This window comes from Triturus cristatus, chromosome 7, assembly GCF_964204655.1.
Source record: "Triturus cristatus chromosome 7, aTriCri1.1, whole genome shotgun sequence".
NCBI classification, from domain to species: Eukaryota; Metazoa; Chordata; class Amphibia; order Caudata; family Salamandridae; genus Triturus; species Triturus cristatus.
Genome location: NC_140590.1, coordinates 657922492 through 657949855, shown reverse-complemented (window position 1 = coordinate 657949855; position 27364 = coordinate 657922492). Strand labels below are relative to the sequence as shown.

At 49.5% G+C, this 27364-nt stretch overlaps 1 protein-coding gene across 1 annotated transcript in view; it reads left to right on the top strand.

Annotated features, from left to right (window-relative positions):
* WIPI1 (WD repeat domain, phosphoinositide interacting 1) overlaps positions 1 to 27364 on the top strand; it is a 219374-nt gene that overhangs the window by 139538 nt on the left and 52472 nt on the right. The window contains exons 9-10 of the mRNA XM_085617301.1: positions 19652 to 19816; positions 22561 to 22668. Of these exons, the coding sequence (XP_085473427.1) occupies positions 19652 to 19816; positions 22561 to 22668 (273 nt within the window). The remainder of the gene's footprint in view (positions 1 to 19651; positions 19817 to 22560; positions 22669 to 27364) is intronic.

Below are 27364 nucleotides of genomic sequence, written 5' to 3'. Positions count from 1 at the left end.
ACCAAGCCCAGCCTAGAGCCCTGTGTGGGACCAAGACCAGAAAAACCATCTTAAGGACCTACATATTGTGAAGAGGCCTTAAAGAAGAAGACCAGCAAGCTCCTGACCTGTTTAGCGGTGTCCTCCTGGAGTCTTGACGTCGAGAAGCCTGGAGACCTGAGGCCTGAGGTGGAGAAGCGGCGCTGACAGAAAGCAGACGTCGTACCCGGAGCCGTCAGAGGTCGAGAGAGGGCGCCGACGGAGGTCGTGGAGAGGCACCGGAGGTCGAGTAAGGAGTCACCTGAGGTCGAGGTGAAGCGCGCCCGAGGTCGGGAGTGGAGATCGCACTCCGGAGTCGCCGGAGATCGAGGTGAAGCGCGCCGGAGGTCGGGAGTGGAGATCGCACTCCGGAGACGCCGGAATCTGAGGTGAAGCGCGCTGGAGGTCGGGAGTGGAGGTCGCACTCCGGAGACACCCGGAAGCGGGGAGGCCGTGACCCTGCGACGCCGGAAGGCGACATCGAGCCGGAGCAGCCCAGCGACACCGAGCCAAGGCCGCCCAGCGAGATCGATCCAGAACAGCCCAGCGACATCGAGCCGAGGCCGCCCAGCGACATCGATCCGGAACAGCCCAGCGACATCGATCTGAAGCCGCCAAGCGACATCGATCCGAAGCCGCCCAGCGACATCGATCCGAAGCCGCCTAGCGACATCGAACCGGCGCCGAGCGGAGCCGATCATCGTGAAAAGGGCAGTAAGTGGTAGAGGGGGCGTCTGAGGCCCCATGGAGCCCTAAAAGACCATTCTAGGGGCTAGAGGGGTGTTAGAACCAGCCTGGGAGTGCCAGGGGTGAACTGAGACTGGTGCAGCGACCTCTGTGAGGGGTTGTGTATCTTGGGAGAGCCAGATCCTTGGGTTACCCTTATTCTACCTCAGTGCAGGCCCAGCCTTGACCAATCTAGGTGGGACACCCCCCATGTCATCCAAATGACCACAAGCTGTACTTGGGCAAAGTGAAACCAAACTACCTCGTGAAAGGGTTGTGAACTGTAATTGTCATTGATTGTGTTATTTAAGTTATTGAGGGTGCTTAATTTATTGACTTCCACTGTATTTATTCCTGACTGTATTTATTTGCCATCTGTATTTCCTGCACCTATATTTATTCCGTGTTTATTTATGACCTGATCCTATTTATTGAAACCCCACTGTGGTATTATTTATTTGACCTGCTATTTTCAAGAAAAGTCTTATGGTATTGTATGTATGTTTTGAAACCTGCAACTTAGAGAAAATAAGATAAAGACAAACTTCTTTCTTTCATAATTTTTACGGTGTAGTGTCGTTTTTGGAACGGATGAACGCATGGTTATTGTGAGGGTGTGACGTACGCTTCACACGGTGCCTGACCCCAGCCGCTCGAGCCAAGCTACCATTGTGCTGGGAACCTGGTGACTGCTAACCCGGTTGCCCGGTTTCCAACATAAAATTGGTGTTCAGTGGTGGGATTGAGCTGTGCTTGCGTCTACTCGACAATAACTGTGGGTAGTCCATAGGCCTACACCGGGAGTTTTCTCCAAGCGGACTTCCTAATTTTGAGTTTAGTTTTTTCTAAATTTACTTCTGGTGGTGGGAGGAGGTATTACAAAAGTTACCCCCCTGCATAGATTCTGTAAGCAACTGTCTTCTATCCTGAGTGGGCAAAATGGAGTTTGTATTAGAGGATGTGGAAACTTATACTGTGGCCCAACTCAAGAGAGTTTTGTGAGCGAGAGGGGGTGTTTTGTCCCCAAGGTGCAAAGAAGGGTGAGCTCCAGACCAGCTTAAGGGCTTGGGGGGAGGCACAACGAGAAAGTAAGGTGGAGAAGGAAGATAGGGATGGAGAGCCTGACAGCGAGGGGGCTGGTTTGTACCAACCTGAGGTGGGGAACCTAGTAGCGGGGCCCAGAACACTTTCAAGGAAGGGCAGCAGTGTCTCTAGCCACGGCTTATTAGAAGCAGAATTCACTGACCGGAGGGAGAAAAGACAGCTCACATGGGATTTGGCGAAGCTGGAGAATGAAAAAGAGGAACGGAGGATGGCTCACGAGTTGAGGCTCAGGGAGATAGATCTCCAGATCCTACGGGTCGGGGCACACCCTGTTCCTAGTGGTGGCAGCGAAGAAAGAGAAATCACCAGGGAATCCAAACCCTATTTGCCAAAAGACATAGTAGCTAGTTATAGTGCGGGTGATGATATCGCCAAGTGGCTAGCGGCCTATGAGATCTCATTAAGAGTCCATGGGGTTCCAGAGAAGTATTGGGGAGGAGGATTGTATAAATACATGCCTCCAGCTGGTAGGGATACATTATTGGCCCTGGAGCAGGATGAGCAGACCCACTACCCCACCATGAAAGTGGCGCTCGTAAGGAAGTTTGGACTAACACCCGAGAAGTATAGGCAGAAGTTCCGGGGTAGCCACAAACTGGGCAGACAGAATTGGGTGGATTTCCTGGACTATGCAAAGAAGGCATTAGAGGGTTGGATACAAGGCAGTGAGGTGAGGGACTACGAGGGGTTGTTTGATTTGATGTTGAAGGAACACCTGCTCGAAAAATGTTTCCCTGAACTGCGTCAACACCTGGTGGATAGCAAGCTGACCAATCCCCGGAAGCTTGCTGAGGAGGCGGACATTTGGGCTAGTACCCGGGTGTCCACAAGGGGGACTGGAGGGGACTCTCAAAAGACCGGACAGGGCGCCCCCCAGAAGAAAGTGGGAGGGGAAAAGAAAACGGAGTTCTCTAAAGGCCCCCAAAATAGTTCCCAAGGGAAGGGAACAGGATTCACCCCTAGGGCTAACCCACCCAGAAACCCTAATCCTGGCCAGAGTCAGCAGCCAAGGGTTGTCCATTGCTACGAGTGCGGTGGTGTCGGACACTAAAAGGGAGATGTGAAGTGCCCGAAAAGACCACCCCCTCCCATCGGAGGAAAGGCCCCCGGAGTAGCTAGTGTAGTGCTCGGGGAGGAGATGCCCTTAGGTAAGGGAAGGGAGTGGGCGGGTGTCACTTTAGTGTCCATGGGAGAACGGGAGATGGTTCCTAAGATCCAGGTGCCCGCAAATACCACCAAGTATGGGCAGTGGGTCACCATCAACGGCCAAAGAGGGGAGGCTCTGAGAGACACAGGAGCCAGTATGACTATGGTACGTAGCCAACTGGTGTCTCCAGAGCAGGTGATTCCCCATGTACTCCACCCCGCCGCGATGGCTGACGGCAGAATGGGCCACTATCCGGTGGCCGAGGTTTCATTTGAATGGGAAGGGGTTGCAGGGTTACTTCGAGTTGCCGTAAGCCCTGCCGTGCCAGTCGATTGTCTGCTGGGGAATGACATGGAGCATAATGCTTGGAAGGAGGTGGAATACCGGACTCATGCTGAGATGCTGGGTACACCTGACTGGGCCTGTGTCAGCACAAGGTCTGCGACTACCCGGAGGGGGAGTTCGTTTAGGCGGGAGCCTGGAACAAAGGCACCGCCGGCTGCCAATCAAGGGAAGAACCGAGGACAGGAGGAGCCTGCCTCGGCATCCGCGCCCCGTGTGACGGATAGGCCACTGGAGGTGGTGGACCAGGAGTCCGCGGAGGGGGATGTTACTGAACTGGAGGACCTCCCCATCCCGGCCGAGTGGCACGTGGAGGGAGGGCCGACCAGGGAGGAATTCTGCAAGGGCCAGAAGGAGTGTCCTACCCTTGAGGGACTGAGGCGACAGGCCGAAGCCCAGGCAGCAGGGAACGTTGAGGGGAACTACAATATTTACTGGGAGGATGGCCTCCTCTACAGTGAACCCAAGGCACCCATGCACGGATCGTCACGGGCCTTGGTTGTCCCTCAACGTTACCGAGCCTTCCTTCTGGAGTTGGCTCATGAGATCCCCTTGGCAGGACACCTGGGGCAAGACAAGACCTTTGCCTGTCTTGTCCCACACTTTTATTGGCCTCAGATGAAAGTGTCGTCCGACACCTACTGCCGGACGTGTGTGTCTTGTCAAGCCAGTGGGAAAACAGGGGTGAAGCTGAAATCTCCCCTGGAACCACTTCCTGTCGTTAGCACCCCCTTTGAAAGGGTGGGCATCGACATTGTGGGTCCGTTAGATCCGCCTACTACAGCTGGTCACAGGTTTATCCTGGTTCTGGTGGATCATGCCACACGGTACCCAGAGGCCATACCTCTGAGGACCATTACTGCACCTGTTGTGGCTAGGGCCCTGATGGGAATCTTTACCCGAGTGGGTTTTCCCAAGGAAGTTGTGTCCGACAGGGGGACCAACTTCATGTCAGCATATATGCGGGCGATGTGGAAGGAGTGTGGAGTGACCTACCGGTTCACCACTCCTTATCACCCCCAGACCAATGGTCTGGTGGAGAGGTTCAACAAAACCTTGAAAGGCATGATCAGAAGTCTGCCTGAAAGCCTGCGGAGGAAATGGGACGTCCTCCTACCCTGTCTATTGTTCTCTTACAGGGAAGTGCCACAAAAGGGAGTGGGCTTCAGCCCCTTCAAACTTTTGTATGGGCACCCTGTGCGTGGACCTCTCAGCCTGGTGAGAGACGGATGGGAAAGAACTCCCAGAAAGCTTCCCCAGGACGTGGTGAGCTACATGCTGGCCTTCCGGAGCCAAATGGCTAAGTTGTGGAAGCAAGCTTCTGACAACTTGGAAGCCAGCCAAGCAGTGATGAAGGCGTGGTATGACCACAATGCTCACCCGGTGGAATTGGAGCCTGGCCAGAAGGTGTGGGTGATCGAACCAGGAGAGCTTAGCGCCCTCCAGGATCGCTGGTCAGGACCCTTTGAGGTGTTGGAGAAGAAGGGTAAGGCTACTTACTTGGTGGACCTGAAGACCCCTCGTCAGCCCCTACGGGTGCTGCATGCCAACCGCCTCAAACCCCACCATGAGAGGCCCGAAGTCCTATTGTTAATGGTGACTGACGGAGCAGAGGACGTGGAAAGCGAGCCTCTCCCCGACTTATTTGCGTCTCAAGAAAAGGATGGGTTGGTGGAGGGAGTGATTCTCTCCCCGTCCCTAACTCCTGAACAGCAGGAGGACTGCCGCCAGGTCCTGGGGCAGTACTCTTCGTTGTTCTCCCTTGTTCCGGGTAGGACTCACCTGTGCGTCCATGACGTGGACACAGGAGACAGCCCACCTGTGAAGTCAAAGATCTACCGGATGACAGACAAGGTGAAGGCCAGCATTCACAGTGAAGTCACTAAGATGCTGGAGCTAGGAGTAATTGAACCTTCCAGCAGCCCCTGGTCCAGTCCGGTGGTACTAGTACCAAAAGCTGTACCACCGGGTGCCCAACCGGAACTGAGGTTCTGTGTGGACTACCGGGGACTGAACTCAGTAACCAAGACTGATGCTCACCCGATCCCAAGGGCGGATGAATTGATTGACCGGCTGGGAGCTGCCCAATATCTGAGTACCTTTGACCTTACTTCTGGGTACTGGCAGATCTCTCTGACTGATGGAGCTAAGGAAAGGTCAGCCTTCTCCACGCCCAAGGGCCACTACCAGTTCTGCGTGATGCCCTTTGGGCTCAAGAACGCACCTGCCACGTTTCAGCGTCTGGTGAACCAGATCCTCGCCGGAATGGAGAGTTTCTCTGCTGCTTATCTGGACGACATTGCCGTCTTCAGTAACAGCTGGGAGGATCACTTGCGTCACCTGCAAGCTGTTCTCCAGGCCCTGAAACACGCTGGGTTAACGATCAAGGCCAGTAAATGCCAGATCGGGCAGGGGTCGGTAGTGTACCTTGGACACTTGGTGGGTAGGGGAGCGGTGCAACCCCTCCAGGCAAAAATCGAGGCAATCATGGCCTGGGAACCCCCCAAGACTCAGACTGAGGTCCGAGCTTTTCTGGGCCTCACAGGATATTACCACCGCTTCGTGAAGGGGTACGGTACCATTGTGGCCCCCCTCACGGAGCTTACGTCCAAGAAACAACCTCGACGGGTAGTCTGGACGGAGGCTTGCCAGCAGGCCTTTGTGAAACTGAAGCAAGCCATGTGCGAGGCCCCGGTCTTAAGGGCCCCAGATTTTTCCAAGGAGTTCATTGTCCAGACGGATGCATCGGAACATGGCATTGGGGCAGTGTTATCGCAACTCAATGAAGAGGGTCTGGATCAACCCGTGGTCTTCCTATCCCGGAGACTGCTTCCCAGGGAACAGAAGTGGAGTGCAATAGAGCGTGAAGCCTTTGCAGTGGTATGGGCTCTGAAGAAGTTGCGGCCATACCTGTTTGGCTCGCACTTCCTAGTTCAGACCGACCACAGACCCCTTCGTTGGCTGATGCAGATGAAGGGGGAGAATCCCAAGTTGCTAAGGTGGTCTATCTCCCTACAGGGAATGGACTTTCAGGTGGAACATCGGCCTGGAGTGGACCACGCCAATGCAGACGGTCTCTCAAGGTATTTCCGCCTTAGTGATGAGAACTCCCAAGGGGTTGGGTAGCTCTCCCCACTTTCAGCTGGGGGGGACGCGTGTTAGACCTGTCAGCCCTTTGGGTGGTCCCTCCTCATCATTATTTATTTTGTCCCACTTTTACCTCAAACCCTGTTATAATTTTTCCTTTTTGGGAACCACCAAACTTTTTAGTGTTGATGCAGGGTCAGGGAGCCATTTTCCCTACCCCTGGAACTTCTGTCTGAGGGCCTGAGACACAAAATGGTGGCCACCCATTGTCACCTGTGACATCATCAGAACCCACTGGAGATTTCTAGAACCTTCCGTAACATTCTGGAACCCTGTGACAGTGAGAGGCAGTTTAGAATGTTGGGAGGCCATGAGTGGCAGTTGGCAACTGACTAGAGAGGAGAGAGGACCAGTTCAGAAGGAGGTCGGAGTAAGGCAGCAGGGGTGGAAACCAGTGCTTGGAGTGGGGTCCAGAAACCCACCCTTGATGCTAGTCCCTACTGACCAAGCCCAGCCTAGAGCCCTGTGTGGGACCAAGACCAGAAAAACAATCTTAAGGACCTACATATTGTGAAGAGGCCTTAAAGAAGAAGACCAGCAAGCTCCTGACCTGTTTAGCGGTGTCCTCCTGGAGTCCTGACGTCGAGAAGCCTGGAGACCTGAGGCCTGAGGTGGAGAAGCGGCGCTGACAGAAAGCAGACGTCGTACCCGGAGCCGTCAGAGGTCGAGAGAGGGCGCCGGCGGAGGTCGTGGAGAGGCACCGGAGGTCGAGTAAGGAGTCGCCTGAGGTCGAGGTGAAGGGCGCCGGAGGTCGGGAGTGGAGATCGCACTCCGGAGTCGCCGGAGATCGAGGTGAAGCGCGCCGGAGGGCCGGAGTGGAGATCGCACTCCGGAGACGCCGGAATCTGAGGTGAAGCGCGCTGGAGGTCGGGAGTGGAGGTCGCACTCCGGAGACACCCGGAAGCGGGGAGGCCGTGACCCTGCGACGCCGGAAGGCGACATCGAGCCGGAGCAGCCCAGCGACATCGAGCCGAGGCCGCCCAGCGACATCGATCCGGAACAGCCCAGCGACATCGAGCCGAGGCCGCCCAGCGACATCGATCCGGAACAGCCCAGCGACATCGATCCAAAGCCGCCCAGCGACATCGATCCGAAGCCGCCCAGCGACATCGATCCGAAGCCGCCTAGCGACATCGAACCGGAGCCGTCCAGCGACGTCGACCCGGCGCCGAGCGGAGCCGAGCGGAGCCGATCATCGTGAAAAGGGCAGTAAGTGGTAGAGGGGGCGTCTGAGGCCCCGTGGAGCCCTAAAAGACCATTCTAGGGGCTAGAGGGGTGTTAGAACCAGCCTGGGAGTGCCAGGGGTGAACTGAGACTGGTGCAGTGACCTCTGTGAGGGGTTGTGTATCTTGGGAGAGCCAGATCCTTGGGTTACCCTTATTCTACCTCAGTGCAGGCCCAGCCTTGACCAATCTAGGTGGGACACCCCCCATGTCATCCAAATGACCACAAGCTGTACTTGGGCAAAGTGAAACCAAACTACCTCGTGAAAGAGTTGTGAACTGTAATTGTCATTGATTGTGTTATTTAAGTTATTGAGGGTGCTTAATTTATTGACTTCCACTGTATTTAGTCCTGACTGTATTTATTTGCCATCTGTATTTACTGCACCTATATTTATTCCGTGTTTATTTATGACCTGATCCTATTTATTGAAACCCCACTGTGGTATTATTTATTTGACCTGCTATTTTCAAGAAAAGTCTTATGGTATTGTATGTATGTTTTAAAACCTGCAACTAAGAGAAAATAAGATAAAGACAAACTTCTTTCATAATTTTTACGGTGTAGTGTCGTTTTTGGAACGGATGAACGCATGGTTATTGTGAGGGTGTGACGTACGCTTCACACGGTGCCTGACCCCAGCCGCTCGAGCCAAGCTACCATTGTGCTGGGAACCTGGTGACTGCTAACCCGGTTGCCCGGTTTCCAACAAACACACACACAAAACAATCCAGTTGCTTCACCAATTGGTCTTCACGGTGAACCTCACCAAGTCCCACCTCCAACCATCCAACACACAACAATATCTAGGAGCTACAATAAACACTTCAAAAGCTCTAGCATACCCCAACCCAGTCAGGATAAGCAACATACAAGTTATAATATCGCAATTTCAGCCTCAAGACTCCTTACCAGCTCGAGTGTTCATGCAGTCAATCGGGATGAGGGCCTCTTGCATTCTCATCGTCCCTTATGCAAGATTCCAAATGCTTCCCTTACAGGAGTGTTTGGCACGTCAATGGAACCAGGCTCAAGGTCAGCTAACAGATCTGGTGTTGGTGGACAGCTGCACACATTACCCTCTGCACTGGTGGAACACACAAAACCTTTCCAAAGGGCGACCGTTCCTCGACCCGGTTCCACAGATAGTGCTAACAGCAGACGCATCGCTCAGCGGCTGGGGAGCTCATCTTCAAAACCATACCATTCAGGGCATCTGAACCCCTCAGCAAAAACAACTCCACATAAATTACCTGGAATTACTGGCAAATTTTCTGGCATTAAAATCCTTTCAACTCCATCTAGTAGGCAAAGCTGTCCTGGTCCGTACAGACAACATGACAGCAATGTACTACATGCAGAAACAGGGAGGGGACACACTCTCTACAGCTTTCACACCTAGCTCAAAGCATATGGAGATGGGCCATTCCGCGAAACATATATCTCCTTGCAGAACACCTGCCAGGAGTACACAGTCAGATTGCAGATCTGCTCAGCCGTCAAACACAGCAGATCCACTAATGGGAACTTCATCCTCAAGTTCTTCTTCCATTCTTTCACATGTGGGGCCATCCAGAAATAGATCTATTCGCCACACACCAAAACGCGAAATGCCCAAGCTTCGCATCCAGGTAGCCACACGCATTGTCCAAAGGCAATGCGCTATGGACGAACTGGTCAGGCAAATTTGCTTATGCTTTTTAACCTCTCCCGGTAATTCCGTTAGTGGTTCGGAAGCTCAAACAGCATTCCCTCACAATGATCCTGGTTGCTCCAACATGGGCCAAACTACCATGGTTCACAACCCTCTTGGAACTATCAGTAGTTCCTCATCAAAAGCTACACCTCTCACCCAAGCTTCTCACTCAGAACCATGGAGAGATAAGACATCCAGATTCCAGTCAACTCAACCTTGCAATCTGGCACCTGAACTCTTAGAGTTTGGCTACCTCGATCTCCTGCCAGATTGCATGAACATCATTTAAAAGGCTAGACGTCCTCCCACCAGAGCATGCTACGCCTCAAAGTGGAAACGATTTGTAATTTACTGTACAAATAACAAAATCAATCCACTAGAGGCTTCTGTTTAAAACATTATCTGTTATCTCTTGCACCTACAACAATGTAACCTAGCATATACATCCATAAGACTACATCTCGCTGCAATAGCAGCTTATCTCCAAAACAGACAACACTTGTATTTGTGTAGAGTACCCACTGTCAAATAATTTGTGGAAGCACTTAAAAGAATAACTCCACCCAGAGCTCTACCCTCTCTAGTATGGAATTTAAATAGTATTCTTACCAGACTCAAGGGTCCCCCATTTGAAACTCTGCACAAATGCGAATTACAGTTCCTCACTTGGAAAGTAGCTTTCCTGGTTGCTATCACATCTCTTAGAAGAGTTAGTGAACTCCAGGCATTAACCATACAAGAACCATTTTTGCAAATCTATCATAACAAAGTGGTTCTTAGGACTAACCCAAACTTTTTACCTAAAGTAGTTTCTGCCTTCCACCATAACCAGTCTGTTGAACTCCCAGTTTTTTTCCCTCTACCAGACTCCGTGGCAGAACGGGCTGTTCATATGCTAGACGTTAAAAGAGCAATACTCTACTACATTGAAAGAACAAAATCCTTTAGAAAGACTAAACAACTCTTTGTGGCTTTCTCCCCACCTCATAAGGACAATCCCATTTCAAAAGCGGGGATTGCAAGGTGGATTGTTAAATGCATCCAAATATGCTATCTTAAAGCCAGACACACATTAACCAATCCCCCTAGACCTCATTCCACACGTAAACTAGGGGCTTCTATGGCATTCTTAGGGAACATTCCCCTAGATGACATCTGCAAAGCAGCAACTTGGTCTACACCGCACACTTTCACAAAACACTATTGTGTAAATGTGCAAGCAAAACAACAAGCTTGTGTGGGCCAGGCTGTATTAAGAACACTTTTTCAGACCACTGCAACAGATACAGGTAGCCATCACTAAGGAGATAACTGCTGCATAGTCTATGCACAAGTATAGGATCTACAGCTCATATGCCTCGAACAGAAAATGCTTTTAACCAGTATGCATCTGTTCTTGGCATGTAGAGCTGTAGATTCATATACGCCCACCCGCCTCCCCGGATACCTCTATCTGTTGCAGTACTATCTTACTTAGATACATCACACATGGACATCTCTTTATATTTCTTACTAACTCCATCTTAACCCTTTATGGCGAAAACAATCTGGAGATGGAGTCGATGCCCATGCGCACTATCACCCTAAGGAGGAGTCACCTATCTTGTGACTACAAAGACTTCTTCGAAGACACAAACAAAGTACAAACATTCGAGCCCAACACCAGATGGCGATCTATGCAAAAGTATATGAATCTACAGCTCTACATGCCAAGAACAGATGCATACTGGTAAGTAGCATTTTCCTTAGGTTTGCACATCAAGATTTCTGGCAATTGTATAGTTGTTAGTGGGTTTGAAGTAGGTTTTTCAGTTGTATGTTTAATATAGTACAAAAAAATATGAGCAGCAAATAAACAAACTGGACTTTCACAGTGGGGGTAATGCCTTATGTTATTTTAACAAATCCTGTTCTTAGCAATTTTTATCAAAGCATTTTATGCATAATGTTTTAGTACTCCATTACTTCGTAATCAGCCCCAGTGCTCATTCAATTCTTTTTGGGAGAATGAGAGGCGGAATTGGTAATTCCAGGATCTGAACCTGTGACCCGGTGATCACGCACAAATCTCAGTAGTGAGTGCTTAACACACAACTTATTTGAAACATATGCTTATGTTTTTTTCTTTGAATATATCATATATTAGACTCTTATATGCTGTAACATAGTCCCATTCCCATTAAAGTCAAGGGTACAGTGAGGCTAGGTTGTTATTTGCTGTCATATTGTTATTCATTCCTCATCTCATGTGAATAATCAAACTCTTCAAAAGCTATGCAGAGGAATGAGGCCAATTGTACCACACTCAGACTTACCTAAAAATGAGAGCAGCAACTGGAGTGTGCGTTGGTATGGGCCAGTTGTATGAATAGGTAGTTGCAATAACTGGTTGCAAATTGTGACTAGTATTCATGCAACCAGTAAAGAATTTTACGAACTGACTTATGTACTAATGGATCAGTTAAAAGCATTCCAGTTCATATTGGGTCACAATCTGAGCCACCTTATGAATAATAATGAGATAGGTTGTAAATTGCAACTCACTACAACTGGAGGCCATCACAGGGACGGTAACCAGCTGGGGTCATCAGACCGCCATGTCTGTGATCACAATTAAATAAAGATATTTTTCTTTTAATTGTAGCTTATTTTCCTTAAAGGAGAGGGACTGGGTTTAAAACCTCTTCCGTGCGTCAGACATTCCCCGGCCGCCTGACGTAACGGTGGGCATGTGCGTCAGACGGCTGGGGGCCGTCCGATTTGCCCATGCGTAAAATTCACCCGCACAGTGGTGAAATGTGAGCAGCAGCAAAGCGGTTATAAAGAAAAGCTTTCTGTTATTTTGTTTTTTGTTTGTTTGTTTTCTTGAGAATTGGCAGTGGCCGCGTGAACCACTGCCTGTATCTCAGCAAATGTTTTATTTTTTTAATCCACAAAGGGGAAGGGGCTTTAGGTGGATTCCTTTCCTTTTGTGTCCGGGTTACCGCCTTCTTTGAGGTCTAGGTAACTTTTTCTATGTTTTGCAGCTGGATATCAGTCGCAAAAATATTGATTCATAGCATACTTAAATGTGCAGCAGTCTCCTACAACGTGCCACTTTAGATAACAAAACAAATCAGTATCCATTTGTAATCCCATTTTGTTGTCGGAAAACGTTTTCTTGCTCCTAAAATGGAATTAGTACATGTGCGAAAAGCATTTTACGGCCGCAAGTGCCTAATCGGTGTTAATCACTCTATAAATGCTCAGTGCACGACCCTAAGTGTTTTATTCGATGCAGAGATATCAATGCTTCAAAACACTGATGTTTTGCAAGAACAAGTAGTGGGTTGGGGACTCGCTTAATGTAGTAGTAATAAATCCTCACCCCCTTTTTAGGTCTCGCCTGACCCAGCGCATGCGCTGGTCTGGCGAGACTTATTGAGAGGGCTCCAAAAAGTGCTACCAGGCCAGCCTAGAGCTACAGTGCATGTGCGCGGGCGCGTGCGCCGTACCACGATTACTTTCACTTTCGCGGCCGCATAGCCGCTTTGATGTTTGATTGCGATCACTTTCACGGCCGCTTGGCAGAGCCAATAGGTCTCGCTTTTGGGACCTTATAAGAATTTAGTTATGCAACTGTTGCATGGCTAAACACTTATAATGTCCCAAAGGCGAGACCTATTGGCTATGCCAATGCTTGTTTTAATCACTTTTAGGGCAAGCATTACTGTGTATTATTCCCACTACCTCTCGAACATCCTCAGTTCTTTTAGTTTTTAGTGCAGAACAACTTTGTTTGCCAACAAAACAAACATTTTACAACAAAATTGTAGTAATATCTTCAGTCGTTTTACCAGCGTTAAAAAAAATCCCTGCGTTCTGAGTTTACAAGTGATGATTTTGCGGTATATCTGTTTAATCGATTTACAAGTTATATCTAAAGATGACCACAGGGTGGCACTCACGTCAACAAATTAAAATCGGAAGGAACATGAAATGCTAGCGAAATCGAGTTCCTTCGGTTATTTAAGTAATCTCGCCAGCAACCAGCAGAACTTAGAGTTTGACATTACTGATCATTTATAATTATGTCGATTTTATTTTTACCAAAAGGGACGCACGGAAAGGTGCAGTGTTTGCTTCTAGAATAAAATCTGAGAGATTAACGCTGGTCCGGATTCATGACGCTATTCGTGCACGTTTAGTTTAAACCAAAATACCTTTTTCATGAGTGTAGAACCACTTCTGGAAATCTCAGAAGCTGGTTGTGCATTCGTGAAGGCGTTTACTGTCGCAGACATTTTAGTGTGGGTAAATGTGCGCAGAGCAGCGTGGAGTGGACATTTGAGGGCTGGAATCCTGGGTGAGCGTAAGCACACCTGAATCTGTGTATTCACTCCATCCTAATCACCTTTCACTCTGGAAAATGTTTCTCATGACAAGGGCAGGCCAGGCGTAAGTCCCTTTCCAGGGTGGGCAGGAGAAAGGAACTCAGCAAAACTGTTGGGGGGTGTGGTGTCTTCCGACACCGCTTGGGAGCTCGGTCTGGGGGTACCGGTCGAGGGACTGGGAGGCCTCGTGGGCAATGAAAATCGGAGCCAGTGGTATACGTTTTACTGGGTTCGCCGCCGCCGGCGCCTAACTGGCGTACGTGCGTGCATCCCGTTCCTTTATTCACCTCACGTGATCGGACGCGTACGCCCAAGCGTATCGCGTCACGATTCACGATATTACATTCCTCCCCAACAACACAAAAACCAAAACATTTTATATCCATTCTACTTTAGCACTATAGATCTCCGCATTCCCCATTTTCTTTTCCGGCCCAGGATACGTAATTAAACTAAAACAGTCTTACGTGAAATAGTCCTTAAGGCGGCAGGATGGCTCGGGATTACTTCGGAGATGGTACCTTGGCGCCTCCACATGCGGAGCGCTCTCTGGATCTCTTCTCAGGTCACCACTAGGCTCGCCATCGCTTTGACTATAGAGTTCGGAATGTCCGCCCAGGCTGGGCCTTTCCGATGGCTGTTGAACTTGGGGAACTTCTGTAGCCTCCGGCTGTGGTGGGGCCGGCCCCTGCGCTGCATCGGTGAGGGCATTTCCGTCCCTAGATCTCTCCACACCGTCCGGATCGCTACTGGGACCAGCCCGCTCCCGACAGTCGACAGGGGATGGTGAAATATACTTTTTGAAATAGGAAACATTCCTGGTGATCCTTTCCCCTCTCCGGGCGGCAGTGACGCAGGTTCCCCTGACGGTCTCCACTGTCCACGGCTCATTTTGGAACCTCAGTCGAAACTTGCTTCCGAGGGTCCGGTCCTTTATAAGCACCATGTCTCCTGGACTGATGTTCGGGGTTGCCGCTCTTCGCCGGGTGTCAGTACGTCTCTGGGCGTCAATGGCGCTGTCCTCGGGGGTTTCAGGTTGCCACTCCGGGTGGTGAGGTATGGTATCCATGACTACTCTTCCCATTAGCAGGTGCGCTGGGGCGACCCCCGTGGTGGTGTGGGGTGTCTGGCGATAGCTCCGGAGACACGTGAAAATTGCCAGTTCCACGGACTGAGACTTGTCGTGCGCTATGCGTATGACCTTGTTAAGGGTTCTCATGAACCTTTCGGCTTCCCCGTTGGCCTGCGGCCATCGGGGCGTTACTCGCCTATGACGGATCCCCAGACTCTGTAGATATGCGGCAAAGTCCTGACTCTGGAAGGGTGACCCGTTGTCTGGCCGAATCTCCTTCACTAGCCCATGAGTGGCCATGATTTTCTCAAACTTGGGGATGACCTCGCTTGCACTCAGGGCCGACAGGATTTCCACTTCCGGGTACTTCGAGTGGTCGTCGATCGCCACGAGGGTGTGGCGCCCATCAGGCAGGCTGCCAAAGTCCACACTAATTTGAGACCACGGAACTCTCGGCCGCGGCTCCATGATGATGGGTGCGGGGCGCGGCGCTTCCCCCGTGACCTGACACGAGTGGCACGCTCGAACAGTGGTCTCCACGAGATCATCCATCAGGGGAAACCAGACTTTTGAGCGAAGTCTGGACTTGGTTTTGACAATACCTTGATGTCCCACATGGGCTAGATCTACCATCTGCTGGGTCAGTGATGTCGGGATAACTAGCCTATGCCCCCTCAGGAGACATCCGGTTGTATCCTCGGTGAGTTCATCCCGGACATGGTAGAGGCTGTCCATGATTTGCTGCGCCGTCGCTGTCAAACCTTTCCACTCCTCCCGGGCTCGGTGCCAGTTGTTCTGCTGGACGGCCCTCTTGGCCCGCTGCAGGCACTCATCTTGGCTGGTGGCTTGCTGAATGCTGACCATGGAGAGAGGTATGGGACACGAGCGAGCGGTGACACACCGTACATACTCCTCGGTGTCGGTGGCCTCTTCCATTTCTTGGGGAGTGGCTTTCCGAGGATGGCGCGAGAGGTAATCTGCAGGATTCCGGGATCCTGGTTGGTACTCTATCTTGCAGTTGTAGTTTTGCAACTGCAGCATCCACTTTTCAATTCGTGGTGGAGGTTTCGTTGAAGTTCCGGAGAACAGTGATACTAGTGGCTTGTGGTCGGTGGCAACCACGAACGGCTTTCCGTACACGTACAGGTGGAAATGCCGACAGCCCCAGTGAATGGCGATGGCTTCCTTTTCTATTTGTGAGTACCTTTGCTCGGTCTCAGTTAACGATCTGCTCGCGAAGGCTACGGGGCTCCACTCATCTTGGGGTGTGTTTCTTTGCAAGAGAACGGCACCCAGTCCAACTGAACCAGCATCCACAGCAATGAGCGTTAGTTTTGCGGGGTCAAAGAATGCGAGTGTCGTGGCCTCTGACAATGACTTCTTGACCGTTTCGAAGGCTTGAGCCTGCTCGCTTCCCCATGTCCACGGTGTGGAGTCTTTGGTCAGTTCTCTCAAGGGGGCTGTCAGGTTGGCCAAGTCCTGGATGAATCTTCCACAGTAGTTGACCATCCCTAGAAAGCTTCGAACCTCCGTGACATTGGTGGGAGCGGTTGCGTCCTTGATATCCCTCACCTTCTCGGGATCTGGGTTCACCCCTTCTGCGGAAAATGTGTACCCGAAGAATTGCAGCTTCTCACACAGGAACTCGCACTTCTCTCGATGCAGTGTTAGGCCAGCTTCCTGGATCCGGCGCAATACTTGGAGCAGACGCTCATTGTGTTCTTGGACCGTCTTCGCATGAACCATAATGTCGTCACTGACATTGATCGCCCCTGGAATTCCGGCTATGAGCTCTTGTATCACGTTCTGGAACACCTCGGCGGCGCTTGACACTCCGAAGCTCAGTCGAGTGTACCGCCTGAGCCCCACATGGGTGGAGAACGTCGTGATGTTTCGGGAGGCTTCGTCCAAGACTAATTGATGGTACCCTGACCGGAGGTCCAGTTTCGAAAACCACCGAGCACCAGCCATCTCCCCGATCAGGTCGTCAATAGTGGGTGTGATGTGTCGCTCCCTCTTGATTGCGACGTTGGGGAGTCGCATGTCGACGCATATCCGGGCTGCGCCGGGCTGCTTAGGTTTCCTGGCAACCACGATGGGGGACACCCACGGCGTGGGTCCTGACACCTTCTCGATTATTCCAGCCGCTTCGAGTTTCTTGAGCTCTTCCTCCACCAGCGGCCGTAGGTGGAACACTATTCGCCGGTGTCGGAGGGCAACCGGTTGGACTGTCAGGTCTATGTGGAGGTGAATTTCCTTTCCTCGAAACCTGCCAATCCCGTGGAACACCTCTTCGAACTCACTCAGCAGAGTTTGCATGGACTTGTAATGCACCCCGAATGCAAAGGTTACTACTCCCAACTCTTCTGCCGCTCGGCATCCCAGAAGCATGCCCTGGCTGTCCTCAGTGATGTAGATGTTGGTGGTGACAGACTGAGTTCCATGTAATATGACTGTCCGGAACCGTCCCCGCACTCTCAGCGGTGTTTCTTGGCCATATGCAAACACGGTTATTGTGGACGGGCGCAGGGCCGGTTTTGGGCTCATCGTGCTGTACAACGCAGAGGCCATGATGTTGATGCTGGCTCCTGTATCCACCACTGCCGTCATGTCTTGCGCCCCTACTCGGATGTTGCATTGTGGCAGCCGCCTTGTCTTGCGCGTAGTGGTGCCTATCATGTGGATTCGGTGAACCACCCTCTCCTCTTCGTCATCATCATCCATGTCGCTAGCTGCCGACTCTCCATCTTTGACCGCGTTCACCACAAGGCGGGGCTTGCGGTACCACTTCTTCGGCCGACACACCTTTTTGAAGTGATTGAAACGCCCGCACCCGGAGCATTTCTTCCCTCTCGCCGGACACTCTGCTGCGGCAGTATGTGGCGGTCCCCCGCAGTAGCCGCACGACTTTGGCTGCTCTGTGGCGGGGGATCTTGCCCCTTTCTTGTCCCATTTCTGCTTAGGCCTGGCCGATACCGCATTGACTGGTTCCACTTTCACTGGCGCTTGAAGCGCAGCCTCCATGTGCGCTGCCCGCGCCTTCGACAGCTCTTTGGTGCGACCCATCGTCAATATTTCCGCCAGCGGCTTGCCTGATTCCTCCAGTATCCGCTCTCTCAGTTTGGCTGACGCGCATCCCTGGATAATTTGACCTCTGATTTCTTCGGCCGCTAGATTCTTGAGGCGGGCATGGAATCTATCCAGCGACTCTTCCGGCAGCTGGCGCGCTTGTCAAAATATGAACCGCTCGTAGTCGCGGTTAGCCATGGGTTCGAAGTGTTCATTCAGGGCAGCTATTAGGGTCACGTGCGTTTTGGGCGTGGGATCCGCAAGCGTCTTGACGATGTTGTGAATGTCTTTCCCTCCTAGGTGAATGATCATGGCACGCTTTTGGTCTCGGTGGACTTTGGTAGCCTCAAAGAATATTCGTAGCCTGTCTTCCCAGTCTTTCCATCTGGCCGCCACTGCGGATGGTGACCCCTCCACTGTGAATGGTTCAATTGGGGGTATATTTGTCATGGCTGGCGCGTGTTTGCTCCTGCCAGGCGAGACCTGTGAAGAACCAGGGTGTCTTGTCATTCTGCGCGGGCGAGACCTGCCACTCACTGGGGTAGCTCTTCCTTCTTTCTCCACCCCCTTGTCCACCAGTGTGCTCCACCTGGCTGCCTACAGCAAAGGACCTCAGGGTGTGTACCCCTCGCGTGAGCAGATGAACCTCCTCTTCCTTGGGGTCTCTAGCAATCCCCCTCAGGTACTCACAGTTGGCTGGGCAGGGCTGCTGCTGTGTGTGGCTTCCCACGTGCTCTCTCCGGTGCTCTGCAGAGCCTGTGCGAGGCACTGGTGTCAGATTTCCCCCTGGGGCCTCAGAATGCAGGTTTCAGTCACCTCCAGTGACCTGGGCCACGCGATGCACACCACAGCACCCAGCAGTGCCAGCGCGCGCCCCCCTCCGGAGCTCCAAACTGCCACCGGATGCCGAGAGAGGTCACGGCCAGATCGCGCAGGGGTACGAGCGCTGCAGAGGACGAACCTCACGCAGCCGCCACACCTGCGCGGAAGATACAAACAAGGGCACGCCCACCCTCGTCGCCAGCTTTGTGGTGTCTTCCGACACCGCTTGGGAGCTCGGTTAGGGGGTACCGGTCGAGGGACTGGGAGGCCTCGTGGGCAATGAAACTCGGAGCCAGTGGTATACGTTTTACTGGGTTCGCCGTCGGCGCCTAACTGGCGTACGTGCGTGCGTCCCGTTCCTTTATTCATTCACCTCACGTGATCGGACGCGTACGCCCAAGCGTATCGCGTCACGATTCACGATATTACAGGGGGGTACGAGAAGGATTTTCTCCAATGGTAAAATGTTTTCTATGTGGACAAAGAAGCAAACGTTTCAGCATTTCCATTTTCTCTCTCCCAGCAGTTTTTTCGCATGAATAAATAAAATATACACCTGCATATTTGGGCAGGCAGGTATTGAATTTATAAATTTTACCCAGAGTTGTTCCTGGAAACCTGTGACTTCTGCAGGTTTCCATGCACACCTCTGGAAACTCCTGGGATTTAATATCGTAAATCTTCACCTCTCAAACGTTGCAGAACTGCTCGTTGCGATTTACGACTTTTTAAAGAATCGAATGCCCAATGTTTAACAGACGGTAAGTGAGCAAAAAGAAAGTTACAAATTCCTTTAAATTCTTAAGAGCATCTCCCTAATTTCAGTTTTAAGTGCCTTTGCGGCATAGAGATTTAAAGTGCTGTTTGCGATCTGGATGTATGAATCATTAATTTCATGTCTCTGTTTTCAGCAACTTAGACGAGCCTCCCTCATGGACAGGATACATGGGTAAGATGTTCATGGCGGCCAGCAACTACCTCCCGACCCAAGTTTCTGACATGATGAATCAGGATCGCGCCTTCGCCACAGTTCGATTAAACTTCTCCGATCAAAAGAACGTCTGCACTTTAGCCACGTATGTTAACTACGTTTCTGCTCTTTGTTAGTGTGATTTCAGTGGGGGAGAAGGGCAGTGACATCTCCTCGAGCAAACTGATTCAGTGCAACACAAACTGCAGAAGAATATGTGTATGTACCTAGGTGTGGGGTTGTGCAAAGCAGTGAAGAACAAACTTAGCGAAGGACTACGAAGAACTTTACATGGACAACAGCAAATATTACGATCCACACTCATTTACCGGGCTGTGTGCATTGACGTCAATTCACCAAAATACCTGGGGTAGCGGAAGTGACTTCACATGCCCCTTGACCTTCACTTTCACTCGCATACATATGCTTATACATACACACGCATTCACACACACTCTGCCCACACATGCACACACATTCACTCATACACACTCTCTTACATAAAAACATTCAAAACTGCATGGACACAACAAACATACATTTAAAATCATTTTTTGACTTACCTCAGTTGCTAGGGAACGTCATATTCCATCTATTTGTACTCCATTTTTTATTAAACTAATAGTGAATAATGTAATATTATTCACTATTAGGATAATAAAAATTGAGACAGAACAAGGTGAGTGAAGCCCCCACCGACGTCCATAAGGACGAGCCGCTTCTGTTCCTGCCACTGATTTTGCCACTGCTGATGCTTGAGTTGGCGGTCACAAGGCGCATGCCTGGGGTCGCCTCAGCGACCCCTAAATGACGTCCATGGTTGTGTGGGAGGAGTGTTTCTTGAAGAGATGAGGCTTCAGCCCTTTCCTGATATCCAGAAGCCCATGATTAACCCACACTACCTCACCCCGCACAGGTGCTGCCTGGTATCCGTGCCAGTGAGTGTAAGGAGTTCAGTCTTTCTTGCAGTCCTGGGCTTGGGGCTCAGGAGGGAATTCAAGCTATATTATCCTATGGGAGAGGGGGTTGTCTGTGAATAAGGGGTCAATTAGCGCAGGTTAACCAAGGAATTTTCCACCCGCCACATCACAGGCACATCGTAACTTAGGATGGACTACCTTTACGCAAACCTGCATGAGCCCATTGGCCGTGAAGAGCCACATTACACGCGGAGTGGTCAAACCCGTACCAAGGCACAGATCTTCTCCCCATGATCACTTTATGGACTTCCATGCCCGTCCCTAAAGCCAGGAGCAGACTAAAATATCTTGAGATGTTCCAGGCGGACGAGCGCTGCACAGAAGAACCTGTGAATGGGTAACATTTATTTACAGGGACAGAGGAGCAGCAGCAAAGAAGGTGCCCTGCACAACACACCCTTAAAACACATTTATATTTACAGCTACAAATTAAGAGAAACATGAGCACCTGCAGTGAAACTGCCCTGAAGTGAACAAGCGTTCTTAGGGGATTTAACACAGCCAAGCATCTGCCATTGGCCTGCTTAGGCTGTGTTTGCGATTGGAGAAGTTCAGATTCTTCCTGAAACAGTGCTTTCCTTGTAACTGTAAATCCTAATATACAATTTATTGCAATCCATGCACTGCTGATCTTTTCCTTATTTTTCATGCAGACATGCCTCTAGTACGCAGCTTAGGTTTCTTCATAAGATTGTTTCTGGATTTCATTTAAATCAACTATTTCCCTCCAAGCTTTCTTTTTCCAATGTATCTGCTCCACTGGAACAATCATTCCAGCTACTGATTCCAAAAGACCTCAGGTTTAACATTGAGAGAACTAAATATGCCCGATCACCTAAAAGGTGTAAGCAGCAGGCTTTTCCTCTGCACTTCTAAACATGTGTTGCAAAGTGGTTTCTGGCCTTTGCTACCAAACACCTTGTCAGCCATCCCAGGGGACATTCTCGAGCAGAGAGGCTGCCCTGCAGCGCGTCTGGTAAAACGCCCCCTTTTCTATGCAGATAAACTGAGTAAATGTTCAACAAATGTCCTCTCATGTTCACTGCTTCTGACCCCACATATTGCATCACTCATCCTCAGCTCACTTTACGCCCTCTAGTTCAAGAAGTCAGTCTTATGAAACATTAGACAATGTTTTGACAAATAAGGCATAAAGTCTGCGTGTCTCTTCAGGACAGGTGCTACTCAGACTGAATCATATCACAAGGACCGCAACATGTAAGTATTCAATGTCTGTATCTGGAACGGGGCACAAACAGCACTTGATAACATTCAGTCTCAGTCCTCAACACACCTTCTTCTCTTTAGCTCTCTTTTACTTGTTTCACCTTTTCCCTAGGCGTTGCACTGTCAGCACTATATGCCCCAGAACAAAGCACCACATACATTCCCACTGATTTTCACTATACTGAATATGGTCATCTATAGTAGAGCCAACACTAGTGCACGTTGTTCATACATGTAGCCACTAATTTCAACATGGTAGTCTTCTCTTTGTTCAGATGTAGCCTTCCCTTAGTCCAAAACCTAAAATAATGGGTGCTGAGTCAGCCCCAATAATAGTGATGGCCCATCCAATATTTATTCTAAAGTGTTCCAAAGTTCTGCCTCTCGCACCTTGGTGCATTATACCCTGCATGTGAACCTGGAGAACATGGCAACGCTGGAGAACGTTGTTGCAGTGAAATAACAACTCAATGTTAATTCACAAATACATGTGATTGAGTGACGAATGAGGAGTCAACCCACAAGCATTCAGATGTGTACATCGCAGGTTCCAGTCTGCAGCAGGAGTGTGTACAAGAAGTATACCTTAATTACCACTCAACACGCTTTAAAGTCACCACTTTGCATCTCCACTTCCCTTTAGGATTCAGAAGTTGCCACGTGTTTTGGTTGCATCATCTGATGGACATCTCTACATTTATAACCTAGACCCTCAGGATGGAGGTGAATGCGTCTTGATCAAGAAACACAGGTAATGGTGCATTTGTTAAAAATAATATTCCCACTACAACTCGTTATTTGCTCCATATGTTTAGCTAGCAGTGGCTTTACTGCGTTCAAAGTCCCCACCAGCTGAACAATGTACAACTATGTGTTTTGCATCAAGGGAATGAGGGCTATGGGTGCAGTAGATGGGCCTGAGGGTGCCTGGGCATTGTTTTGAGCCGAGCCTTCCCAGTCTCTCTTAAAAGGCTGCTGCAGAAGGTTTCGCCAATGCATATCAAGCCACCTATTTTAGAACGTTTATTTAAATGTATTCATTTCTAAAATGCGACATTCAGTTATAGGAATATTGATGCTAGGAAAAAGACACAAACAAACTAGCAGAGACCGAAGACTAGGTGGGACACCAGGAAATCATTGACAAATCAGCTATTTACGAAACAGAAGGTGAAGTTGGTCCGACACTGGTAGGCGTGAAGGTCATTCCAGGGTTTAGGCCCAAGGATCCTGAAAGACCTCTTCCCACAACGGATCCTGCAGTGGCGGAGGACTACGAGTGGCGAGCGGAACCCTGTTCTGAGAGACCTGGAGGAGTTTAAGGTTAAAGCAAGGAAGAAAGCGACTCATAGTCCATGTTGTGGAAAAAAACTGTGTATCAAACAAACGACTTTAAGATGAATCTATATCTAAAAGGCAAGCCTCTGAAGAGAGCAAAGCAACCCAGAGACATTATCGGATTGCCGTAGGCCAGATGCACTGCCATATTCTGAAGTCTCTGAAATCTGCCAATCGAATGTTCTGGACACCTACAAAAATTGCATCGCCATAATCTAGACGTAACAGAATCATTGATCTTATCAGTTTAACCCAGTTCTCATGAGGTAGAAAAGGAACAGTTTTCTTCAGGGTTCTGAGCACTAGACAACGTGCAGCTCAACCTTTTTTAATCTATGCATTAAGAGACAGGCCTTGGTCTCGCCATTCCCAAAGTTCTTTACTGCTTAAGTAAGTGTCAGAAGAATTATCTCAGAGGAGGGACAAAGTGATAAGAATTTCATTCCTGTTGCCATTAAGTTTAAGAAAATAGGAAGCCATCCTGTCTTGTAGAGCTGTCAGATATGTTGTGAGGTGTAAAGTCACATTTGAGGTGCATTTATTGAACTCGATGAGAATCTGCGAGTCAACACCATATAACAGCACTTGGAAACCATCGCTCTTAATCAACTCCCCAGGAGGCATTATATAGGTGTAGGAAAGGATGGTGGAAGGAGTGGTTCCTGTGGGACTCCGCATCTAACTGGCTCTTCTTTGGAATGAAACAGAGGCAAGGAAATGGTTTGTGTGTATTCTTGGAAGAAGAAAATGAAACAGTCCAGAGCCGTGTCTGCCAAGGTGACCATTCGAAGATAATTGATACAGATACACTGTCACCTGTGTCAAAGACTGTTGACAGGTCAAGCAGCAGGTAGCCAGCAGAGCGGAAAAAAACTCAGGTGTCAAATAGGAAGCAAGAGCCACTGCCATGGTGGCTTAAGTCCTATGTCCAATCGGAAAGTCGAACTGGATTCAGTCAAGAAGCTCGTTGGGCTCCAGAGCACCTGCAAGTCACTTGACCACAAAGGGTTTCATAATTTGAGTAAAGGTGAGAATAATAAAAGTATCCGGGTGATCCATCAAATGGGGCCCGAGAAAAAAGTGGAGTCCCAAAACACAAAATGCCCATGCATTCTCCATGGGCTTCTTTAGCAAGCTCTACAGCAAAAACTGCTTAACAGAATGACACCAAATTTGGCAGGAAGCTAGATCTTGGTCCACAGATCGTTCTTTTTATGATTTGGTGTATATCCATGGTGTAGGTTTCGAGAAATTAAGTTTAAAATAATTGTATGTCTGGTCAGCTAGGTCCCCAAGAGGCTAAAGAGAGTCTTCCAGGAGCGCCAGTTTAAAATTAGAGTGCTCTGATTTGCTCAGGGAGATATTTTTCCCATGGGTCATCTCACTCTTGCGGGAGTCAGACTCCAGCAGGAGCGAACGCTCTGATTGGCTGCCAGCTACATGAGAAAAATGTTGCTGGCAGCCATTACAGGACTCAAGGACTTAGCCCCTGTCCTGAAGTAAAAAAAATATATATATAAAGGGGCAGGGTAGGGACACCCAGCCCCCCTAAGCCCCATGGGGAGGGACCCCCGGGGACCAAAATGCAAAATAAATCAGCATTTTTTGCCGCAATCCAATGAGACTCCTGTAGGATTGCAGAAAAAAATCGAAAATGGCGGCCATTTATACACCTTGAGGAGCCCACCCCCGGGACGTGTTTCATTAGGGTAGCAGTGTGCGGCCCCCTCCCCAAGCCATTATAGGCCCCAGGGTCGCATTTCATAAGGGGAGTGGGGAATGAGTTAGCGCATGCGTCTCACTTGCGAGACACTGTTGTTAACAAAAAGGGATTGGAGCTCGCCCATAGCTTACCATTTTTTTGCTTGTGTGGCACTCTTGTTTAGAGTCTTGTAATTCGTCAAGGCAGGCCCAACATAATTTCCGTTCCTCTTGATGGAGCAGGGACCAAGTACAGATTGATTCAACTTAATCAATGCCCGTCCCATGCTCCCGACGTGATTGTGATACTATTTTGTTCTTTTTAACTTTTAGTAGCCTGCAAATAGAAGGCGTATGCCTGGCAAAAACGTGCCCAGCAGGACAAACAAAATTGTAAAGATTTATTTTCTATAATTTTTTTAATTTTATTTTAATTTTTTTTATTTTCAAATATTGCATAACATAACATACAAACAAATGCCATGTATACATTGACAATATCTTATCACAAGCACATAGACTGATACATCCTGCAGGTGTGCATGATAAGAGGGGATGATTGCATTCCTTGGGGTGAGTCACATAACTTTCAATTTCTAGCCAGGCTGTTGACGTTGTAGATATGTGGAGAGGGGCTCCCAAATGTCCTTTGGTCTCGATGCCATAGGAAGTACATCCGCATATCATAACAACTGATCTCGGCAATATACCAGGTCAAGTAGCCAGTTTTCATGTTTAGAGCTTCCTTTTCCACCCCAGTGGATTGACACCCTCCTTTTCGCCAGCAAGAGAGCTAGTGCTGTCAGCTTGCAGTTGGCAGGTGTAGTGCCCTTGGTCAGACTCAGAACACATGTTGCTGGCAATAATTCTATTACTTCTCCCGTTATTTCGGCGACTGTATGGGTAACTTGTATTCAGTATTGGTTCACTTTCATGCAGCCTCATGCTAAGTGAATGAAATCTGCGGCTATCGCCTTGCATCTATTACAGTTTGCATTCTCCCTTAGGACATATCTGTGTAGTTGGAGTGGGGTGTAATACACATGGTGCAAAAACTTGAAGTTTATAATCCTTAGGTTACAGTTTGTCGTTAAGTTGCCCTGTGAGTACGCAGCATGTACTCAAGTCCTCCAGTGTAAGCGGTGTGGAAAGTATTTTGTTCCACTTTGCGAGCGAGGTATCTTGAATAATGGGAGTGTCTGTCTGGGATACAATATATAGTCGTGTGACTAAGTGTTTTCGCGTGTCAGTCGCGAACAGCAGCTGCAGCGCTCCGAGCTTTTGTGGTTCCATTGGAAATTGCAGGTACAAGGTGGAGAGTGCAGCCCTAAGTCTGTAATATATGAAGGCGAGAATGGACGGTCGGTCACCCTCATCATGTATAGCAGTTAACATTATGAACTTTCCGTCCCTGTACATATCTCCAAGTGTGTGAATCTCTACTGCATCTAAGACAGCCATTGATCCCACCTCCGATGATACTGAAATCTTCGGATGATGTGTGAGTGGCAGCGCAGGTGCATATCATGGTGATATCTGTGCTCTGCGTCCCAAAGCTTGCCAAGCCATTGTGGAGCAGTGTACAGTGTTAATTTCATCTTTTGACACTTCCATATGGTCATGTGGGATCAGCGCCTTTAGTGGCACAGGTTGTGGTGCGTCTGCTTCGATTGCTATGTGTGGTAGGTATCTAGGGGCTTTTAGCCAATAAAGTGCAAATTGCACCTGCACACATAGGTAATATAGTTTAAGGTCCGGTACAGTAAAGCTGCCCTTTGTAAATGGTAGTGGTAACTTGTCCCGTTTTAATCGAGGTTGTTTACCTGCATGTTAGTCTAATCAGATGTGTGTGCACTGTTGGGAAAATGGTTCTGGGTAGCATATTGGAATGTTCGCAAACAGGTAGAGGAATTTCAGACATATTATCATTTTTATTATCGCTATTCTTTCTGCCAGTGACACCGGTAGCCGTATACAGCGCAATATTTGCTCTTCAAGTCTGGTTATCACCCTGCCATAGTTGTAATGAATGATCAGACTTGGGTCCTTGTGGATCCATATACCTAGATACTTTATTGGCTCCTCACTCCAATCTAGAGGAAACTCCAGTGGCGTTGGTGGCGTGCACTCAGTTAAGGGGAGTATAATTGACTTGGACCAGTTTATCTCCAGCCCTGAGTGTCTTTCATATTGGATATATTCGCTGATTAGTCTTTTCAGATTAAGCCCAGGGTCCCTTACATATAAAACCATATCATCCACATACAGCCAGATGGCCAAGGGGCGTTGGCAAAATCACAGAGCGGTGTCCGCATGTTGCTGTCTCAGTATACACGCCAGAGGTTCCAGTGCAATGGTAAACAGGAGAGGGGACAGCGGGCATCCCTGCCTTGTTGCCCTGCAGATTG